Source organism: Chinchilla lanigera, unplaced genomic scaffold, assembly GCF_000276665.1.
Source record: "Chinchilla lanigera isolate Chin_1 unplaced genomic scaffold, ChiLan1.0 scaffold00193, whole genome shotgun sequence".
NCBI classification, from domain to species: domain Eukaryota; kingdom Metazoa; phylum Chordata; class Mammalia; order Rodentia; family Chinchillidae; genus Chinchilla; species Chinchilla lanigera.
Window position 1 is genome coordinate 501,577 of NW_004955594.1, and position 9,467 is coordinate 511,043.

Sequence of the window (9,467 nt, forward strand, 5' to 3'; positions counted from 1 at the left end):
AAAAAAAAAAAAAAAAAAAAAAAGTTTTAAAAAGCAACTCAAAGTGTATTAAAGACAAATATAAGAGCTGATACTGCCAAGCTACTTGCTATGCCATAGTTTGTGTCGCAGTGTCCCCACAGGCCCATGTGTTGACAGCTTGTTCCCCATCCAGTGGCACTGTTGGAAGGTAGGGGGACCCTTAGGTCATCAGAGACATGCACTGAAGGGGGATACTGAGACCCCAGGCTCCACTTTCTTGTTTTCAATTACAGATCATGAAGTAAATGGCTTTGACCTGTCACACGTTCCCACAATGATATGTTATCACAGGCCAACTGATCATGGATTCAAATCTTTAAAACTCAGGAACCATATGCCAGATATGGTGGCGCACACCTGTAATCCCAGCACTCGAGAGGCTGAGACAGGAGGATCGTTGAGAGTTCGACACCAGCCTGGGTTAAAAAGTAACCTCAAGGCCAGCCTGAACTGCATAGTGAGACCCTGTCTCAAAAAGACAAAAATAAATAAATAAATAAATAAATAAAACTCACGAACCAAAACAAACCTTTCCTCTTTTAAACTGATTATTTTAGGTATTTGTTACAGTAACAGAAAGCCAACATACTGATGTAAAAATTATGGAGGAAAAACTACATGACGTTGTTTGGGGTAATGGACTTTTAGATTTGATTCTAAAACCTCAGGCAACAGCAGCAAAAATAGGTAACTGGGATTACACCAAACTAAAAAGCTTCTGTATAGAGAAGGGAAACAACACAGTACATTGGTAGCCTACGGCACGTGTGCCACAGCAGGCTGTTTGTATCACTGAAATCTCGTTTTGTGTTTTTGAGACAAGCTTTCACTATGTAGCCCAGGCTGGCCCTGGACTCACGGCGGTCCTCCTGCCTCAGCCTCCCGAGTGCTGGGAGTACAGGCATGTGCACCATGCCTGGCCCTCTTCCAGTTTATAGTCATTAGATCATGCCCCTTTTGCCCTATTCTCTTTCCCCCTAACTAGCTATTCATCACCCCTGGCATAAAAATACATTGATTTAACTGTTTCATTATGTCTTAATTTTCTTATGAGGGCTCCCATGTTAAGTAAAACTTAAATAAAGTTGTACGCTTTTGTCGTGTGAAAAATTTTAAAAAGGTCTTTAACCAGCAGGTAAATGTTGATGACACAAATTTTTATCTCCAGCCCTGATATCCAGGCTCACATGTGTACCTCTTCTTCAACGTGTAATACTTATCTCAAACATATGATGTCAAATAGAACTCTTAATTCAACTTACTTACTCCAATTATTTCTCCAGTCTTTCTCATCATAGTATGCTACACCACCGTCCTCATAGCACCAACCTTTTCTCCTCATCCCTAAATCAAACGTTATCAGCTCTACCTCCAAAATGTATCCCAGATGCATCTACTTTTTACACTATAACGTGTATTACAAAATTTTATTTAGAATTCTGACATCTGTAATGAATAAATGACATTGGTCAGCAGTTTCCCTTTTTTGTTCAATCTTTATGAGGTTTTAACATTAAAGTTATGTCATTTTATTCAGTGAACTGGAGATCTTCCATTTCCTCAAGATTTTCAAATATGTTGATTCCAAGCAGTTGCACAGAGTATTTCAATAAATTATTTTAGTCTTTCCCACATTAGGTAGCTCTTTTATTTCCAATATTGTATATTTTTTGTATTTAATTGGAGGAACTTTGACTTTACAAAGAAATAACTTTTGCATTCATTTGATTTTGTTTGTAACTGTATTAATTTAAGGGTTTATATTTCTACATTTACCTTCTAATAATTTTTGTTATTTTCTGTTTTGTTAAGAACTACATTCTTTTTAAAAATTTCTCTTTTTCAACAATGAAGAAACCTAAAGCTACAAATTTTCCTCTGAGTTTAGCTTTCAGAGTGCTGCATTAGCTTTGGCATAAAATTTTCTCTTTCATTAAGCTTGTATACTTAATAATTTTTCTTTTGACTTTATCTTCAGTAGAAAGACTATATTTTCAATAATCTAAGTGGGTACAATTTTCATGACCAACTTCTATTAATTAGTTATAATTTTTTTTAATTGTGAGAGAATGTAGCCTGTAAAATTCTTTACTTTAAAATTCAGTTAACGTTTTCTTTGTGGCCATGTATATTATTGCTTTGAACAGTAAACATTCAAAGAATGTATGTTTACATTTATTATTGTTATTTATTTATTATGCATATTTAAAACTTTTGTCTTTGCTGGTGATGGCGGCACACGCCTGTAATCCCAGCACTCGGGAGGCTGAGGCAGGAGGATCATTGCAAGTTCAAGGCCAGCCTGAACTGCATAGAGAGACCCTGTCTCAAAAAAAAAAAAAAAAAAAAAAAAAAAAAAAAAAAAAACCAGAAAACAACTTTTGTCTGTATCTTTTATCTACTGGATCCATCCAATAACAAAAGAAGTGGTTTTCTATTTATATTTTTCTCAAGTTTCCCATGTATCTCTACTAATTTTCATTTCTGTATTTAGCTTACTGCATATAGTCTTAGTACTTATATTATTATATGATAGCCTTTCTTACCCTGGTTAGTCTCCTTATCCTGTTTTTACACTTACATTGTATATTATTAGTTGTCAGTATTATCACTTTTACCTCCCATTTGCCTAGTTTCTGTTTGTTTGGCTGAAGTTTTAGGAGTTAACTCATTTAAATAACATTGGCTATCTTATGTCACTCAAGAGTTCCAACTAGTAATTTTATTATCTTTGCTTAATAAAATTAAAATAACCATGACTCATTTAACACCATCTATATTACACAGTAAGAAAAGAACCAAGAATACAAGCTTGGTGGAATGCCAATATTTGAGACATGCTTGGAACCCAGAAGGAAAAAATACAGAAGAGCTGTATAATACAGTATAGCTTAACAGGAAATTTTACTTGCAAATTTGGGATCTTACGTAACAGCTAAAGTCACCTTACTTGTTATAATTATTTAAGGAAAGATCCACATATTATAAAGTTTTATAACAAGTGATTTTAAAACTTCTAGTTGTTACTCTTAAAAGCTCCTTCATCTAGTACGTATTTGTTGTCTTTTTAAAATAACAACTTACTTGTTGAGCACATGTTCTCCAAAGTTAAGATCTATTTCAAAAAACAAACAAAATTTTATATTATTTTGTGTAACACTTTTTTCTTAAAAATACATTACAATGTTTACAATATAAATCTTCAAAATAGATGCTTACTTTGCACAAGGCTAGCAAGTGTGCCATCTATGCTGTTTGCTGTAATTACTCCACCTTGCTGTCTGTCTCTCACGGATCTGTGGGCCTCTGAAGGGAATACTAGTTGTAACACAGGGGAACAATCAGAAAATAAGCATAAACCAAACTTAAGTCTCTATGGTAATGGCATACACGTATTCACCCATTCCAGACTAACAAAAGTTCAAGTTATTAGGCAAACAATGATAAGTTATAAATAAAGTGATGTTAATTTATTAAATAAATTTTAATTGAGTACTTGTTATGTGTCAGACACTGTACTAGATGCTGCACAGGCCAAAGATACAAAAACCCACAGCTTCAGGTAGTTTACATTCTAATGGGGACAGAAAATAACCCAGAAAAATAAATTTTATTTATTTTGATTTTGTGGTGCTGGGTATCAAACCCAGGGCCTCACTTATGAACAAATAAATTTTGTAATATGCTAGATAGTGATAAATGCTAAGGAAAAGGACAGCGGGGTATGATATGTTCATGGAGGAGATCTGTCCAATAATGAGAATCTTCTCAGTACAATGGTATGCTCAAGTTCTCTATGTATTGCTAATAATCTTTGCTTTACATGTTTAGCTTAGTGTATGCAGTAATCTAAATTTTAAAAGGGAAAGACTCACTGCAAGGGAAACTAAGGCTTTGAGAGACTGAACTACCATGATCTAGCAAAAGGACTGACAGGAGCAAAGGTCTTGAGGAAAGAATGTGCCTGGTTTGTCTGGATACCAAGGAAGATGCCAGCGTGTCTGCATTCAGAGTGACCAAAAGGACAAGAAGACAGCTGCAGGCCTGGGAAAGCAGATCTTTAAGGGTCTTACAAGGAACTGGAAGGGTTCTTCTGGTTTTTATACTGAGGCTACCAACTCAGGCCGGCTTCTATGAGATGGAGAAAGCCACGAGGGATTTGAACAGAGGAGAAACATGATCTACTTTGTATTTTAAAGGGATCATTCTGCTGTATAAAGAATGGACTGGCATGGTAGAAGCAGGGAGATAGTCAGAAAGCTCTTGCAGCAGCATCTGTTGAGTTTTTGTTAGACTTACAGAATCTGAGACTTGTAGGGTAAAATATACATCGGCTGGGCCATGGGGATTAGGGCCTGAGGAAGGAGCAGAAGGAACCTGAGAATGACCTGGGGGATATCTAAGCGAAACCACTCCAGAATCCCAGAGAATTGGGCAAGAACGACACAACACGAAGCTTTTGGGCTTTATCTTTGGAAATGGGAAGTCTCTGAAAGATTGTGATGAAGGGAATGGCATGCCTATATTTAAGTTTCTAAATATCACTTTGGCTATAACATGGAGAAAGGGTTAGAGGAGAGCAAGAACGGATATATAGGAACCAGGTAAGTGACTATTATATCTCAAGAGAAAATTGGCAGTGGTTTTAAGATTGTAGTAGTTTGGACGCATGCAAGTATAGAAAATTGAGAGATCACTGAAAAGTAGAATGAGTAGAATCTGGCGATGGATTAGAGTAAAGGCAGAAAAATTTTTTTCCAAAATAGAACTTCTAAGTCACAACTGAGCACCTAGTGTGGACAGGGGTGTCATTCAAAGGCAAAGGAACAAGGCTTGGGAGATGGGAAGTGAACAGTTTCATTCTGGATAAACTGAGTTTGAGATAACTGTGCAATATCCAAGGGGAGAAGTCCAGGGAACAGCTAGCTACTCTGTTTGGAGCTCTAGCTATGAATATAAACCATAATATAAACACAGCTTGTTATATTAGCCATGTTTGTCTTGTAGCATCTGTTGCAATTAATAATAATTCCCAGGGGCTGGGGATTTAGCTCAGCGGCAAAAGCGCCTGCCTGGCAAACGCAAGGTCGTGAGTTCGGTTCCCGGTACCGGAGAAAAAAACCAAAAAAAAAAAAAAATAATAATAATAATTCCCAAATGATAAGACTCAGAAAAGTGACAGTAGTCATTCTCTTGGAAATTAAGCAAGTGTCTGGTCTTTTCCAGATATATGGTTTTACTCAAAGGACTTATGTTCATCGTAATGTTGGTTGAATTCATCCATTAGAAATGCAGAATGTTTGTCCAGTGAAAATGTATACACAAAAGAAAAGTACATTTAAAATAGATATAGTTTTGCCGGGCGTGGTGGCGCACGCCTGTAATTCAGCACTTGGGAGGTGGACGCAGGAGCATCATTGCAAGGTCGAGACCAGCCTGGGCTACAAAGTGAGCTCCAGGCCAGCTTCAACAATATAATGAGACCCTATCTCAAAAAAATTAAAATAAAATAGGTATAGTTTAAAACTTTAAGATTAAATTTAATTAAAATACATATAAACTCTATGACATTATAGTTTATTATAGCATGAGTTTGTGTCTAAAGAATCAAATGCCATCATTGAAACACAATAACTCATTAAAATATGCCTGCCTCTGAGCAGCCATTTGCCAATAAATGTATAACTCTTCAGGTAAAAAAAAGCCCTATTTCTGAGGTTTGCCCATTTCTGTACTGTAAACACTCCCATCATGGCCAATTTCAAGTAATCAGCATGACTTTAGCCACACAGCAAAATTCCTAAAAATTTTATAATTGGCTCTTGTAAGCTGGTATGAGGCAAATTAACCTTAAGGGATTACGAAGAGTTTCCACTTCAAGTATTATAAGATATCACACTGCATGTATACATACATGCGCTTATTTGTAAATTTTACATATTGATAGGTAATCATTTACATGGCATGAATTTCAGAAGTTACAAAATGGTATACAATGGAAAGTGTCCCACCCACCTCTATCCATGAACCACCATGTTCTTCTTGTAGACAACCAATTTAAATTCATTAGTTATATATCTTTCCAGAAGTATTATTTTAGATATATGTAGGTTTTCTTTTTCCATTTCAAAAAAGCAAAGACGGTGGTATAGTGTAACTTGTTTCACACCTTGCTCATTTGTCACTGAGCAATACAACTTGGAGATGATTCCATATCAGTACATAAAAATAAGCCTCTTATTCACAGCCATTTTGCTATAACAGTGCTTCAGTGAATATCCTTGCTCACATATTATTTCATAATTGTGAACATATATATGCTTCAGGAGGAGGCAGCAATAGATGTGGAGCAGTGGAAGAATTAAAAATTCTAATCCTGCCTTCAATTATTACTGACATAATCATGTCATAACGTCGTATTACCTGTACTCAAAGCTTGGCTTGCTGAGGCTTTCACAACTGGGCTAACTGGGATGGATGGAATAAATTCACGCTGGAGTCTACAGAGATCACAAGAAAAATGAGGCACAGTGGACAGTAAATAAAAGGTACAAGATTTATGTGATCTGAAGAGAAGCCAGAGTATAGAGGAGGATAAACAGAAGCACATATATCCTACGTAGTTGAGCCTACGTTTCTTTGCTTCATTCATCTACCAAACTATCTACTAACTGTGGAAAAGATATAGTTAATATTAGCCAAAGGATTTACCATCTAACCTGTGAATGAACAGTATATGACCATTGCACAAATATTGGACAATACAAAAACACAAAGAAGAAAAATGAAATCAACCATAATTATTCCACTTGAAAATAGCCAATGTGACTATTTTAAGGTGATATATCTCAATTTTGTATTATTCAATTTGTACATATACGCATATATAAGGAGTATATGTATGTGTACATATATGTACATGCATAGACACGTATGTTTTGATCAATAGAAGTACGTATACTGTTGTGTAAATGAACAATTTGCCACGCCATTAAATAATCTATATAATAGTTATTCTTATTAGAGACGCCTTTATGGCAGAGAATCAAATTCCTGAAAAGAAGTTGGGAAGAATGTGGAACTCTACAAAAGATTTAACAATCTGTTACATGTCATCATTTACAATAGGTGAGTAGGATTCCATGGTAGTCATAGCCCTTTATTTAGTTATACTGTTATAGCATTTAGCCTGAGGAAATCATTTAGAGGGAAACAAAATTAACCTACATTAACACATTTATTAACTTACCTGTAAGGAGGTAAACAGTCATTTTTCTTTTCCAAATAAATTAAATGCTGTTTCAGTGCTTCAATTAAACTGTGGGGTGCCTAAAATGTTATTAAAGATTTAGTCTTTGGTACTCTCCTATATCATAAAAATATTTTCAATTAAAATAAGGACACCTCTATAACAAATTCATCAGAGCTAAAACTCTTATATGAAAATTCATTATTAAAGGTAGTATCTTATATCAAGTCAGATTTTCAAACTTATTCTTTGGAATACATTTTTGTTTGGAAAACACTTTTAAAACAATGAAACGTCTTAAAAGAAGAAAAGGACTGCTAACATATATAACCCCTGAGGAAAAGACTTTGAGCTTGAAATAATTCATTATTCCTGGTTCCTTCCTGAGGCACAGGTCACCAGGGAAACTTAAGCAAAGCATTAGGCCAAGGAGAGAAGAGGCAGAGTAAAGAGAAGAAAACTGGCACAGAGGGAAACGAAGAGACAGAGAATATCACTCAGCTTAGCAAACTCAATCAAATATCGATCTCAGACTTTACAGTCTACAGGTCTGGGGGAGAAAAGATACCAACAGTCACACAAATGTGAAGTCAAAGTTGTGACAAATACCACAAATAGAGGCATACACTCAGGTAGTGTTGAAGCAGGAGAGTGTGACCAAGTCAGTTGAGCTGAGATCTAAAGTACTGAAAATGAAAGCTGACTGAGAGGGAATTACAGATGGAGACACAGGAAGGAGCACATTTTGGAGACAAAACCGCTGATACCAGGGCTGGGAACATAGCTCAGTGGCACTAGCACCTGCCTGGCAAGCGCAAGGTCCTGAGTTCGACTCCCGGTACAAAAAAAAAAAAAAATTGCTGATACAGCCGGGCATAGTGGCGCACGCCTGTAATCCCAGCACTCGGGAGGCTGAGGCAGGAGGATCGTTTCCAGCTTGAGACCAGCCTGGGCTACAAAGGGAGCTCAAGGCCAGCCTGAACTTCACAGTGAGACCCTGTCTCAAAAAGACAAAAAAAAGGGGGGAGGGTTTGCCTGATTGCTCTTCAGATAATTCTCCGCCAGCTGACATCGTGCAGAAAAAGGCTTGCAGCTGTTCTGAAGCAGACGTCCCTGCGCCAGCGCTCGAGCTCTCGTCTAGCTGAGCTGGGCGGGGCGGGGCCTGGCAGAGCCGAGCGCAGCCGAGTTCAGTCGAGCTCAGTCCAGTACAGCGCAGCCAAGCCCAGCCGAGCCTAGCCCGGTCGAGCACAGCCCAGCCGAGCCCAGTCAAACCCAGCCGAGCCTAATCCAGTAGAGCCCAGCTCAGCGGAGCCGAGCCCAGCCCACTCGAGCCCAGCCCAGTCGTGCCGAGCCTAGCCGAGCCCAGTCAAGCGCTGCCGAGCCTAGCCCTGTTGAGCTGAGCCCACCTCAAGCCAGTCCAGCCGAGTCCAGCCGAGTCCAGCCGAGTCCAGCCGAGCCCAGCCGAGCCCACAACAGCCCAACCTAACCGAGTCAAGCTGAGCCCAGCACAGTTGAGCCCAGCACAGTCGAACCCAGCCCAGCTGAGGCCAGCCCAGCCAAGGCCAGCCGAACCCAGCACAGTCAAACCCAGCCCAACCCAGCTGAGCTCAGCACAGTCAAACCAAGCCCAGCAGAGCACAGCCCAATTGAGCCGAGCCCAGGCCAGTCGAGGCGAGCCCGCCCGAGCCCAGTCGAGGGCAGCCCAGCCCAGCTCAGTCAGGCCCAGTCGAGCCCAGCCAAGCCCAGCCTACTCGAGCCCACCCCAGTCGTGCTGAGCATAGTGGAGCCCTGTCGAGCCCAGACGAGCCTAACCCAGTAGAACGCAGCTCAGCGGAGCCCACCCCAGTCAAGCCAAGCCTAGCCGAGCCCAGTCGAGCCTAGCCCTGTCGAGCCGAGCACAGTCCAGTCGAGCCTAGCCAAGCCCAGCAGAGCCCAGCCTGGTCGAGCCCAGTCAAGCCCAGCCCACTGCAGCCCAGTTGAGCCCAGTCAAGCCGAGCCCAGTCAAGCCGAGCCCGGTCGAGCCGAGCCCAGTCGAGCCGAGCCCAGTCGAGCCGAGCCCAGTCGAGCCGAGCCCAGCACAGTCAAGCCAAGCCCAGCTGAGCCCAGCCCAGCACAATTGAGTCCAGCCCAGCTGATCCCAGTCGAGCAGAGCCCAGCACAGTTGAGCCAAGCCCAGACGAGAACAGTTGAGCCCAGC

At 39.9% G+C, this 9,467-nt stretch overlaps 1 protein-coding gene across 3 annotated transcripts in view; it reads right to left on the bottom strand.

The window, feature by feature from the left end:
- Positions 1-3,240: 3,240 nt before the first annotated feature.
- Positions 3,241-9,467, bottom strand: part of LOC102005760 (phosphatidylinositol-binding clathrin assembly protein-like) — a gene marked incomplete at its 3' end in the record, with an annotated part of 30,283 nt that continues 24,056 nt past the window's right edge. For 2 of the 3 annotated variants that reach the window (XM_013510003.1, XM_013510002.1), the window contains 3 exon segments: positions 3,241-3,339; positions 6,445-6,521; positions 7,271-7,350. In XM_013510003.1, coding sequence (XP_013365457.1) covers positions 3,241-3,339; positions 6,445-6,521; positions 7,271-7,350 — 256 coding nt within the window. 3 annotated transcript variants of the gene reach the window in all.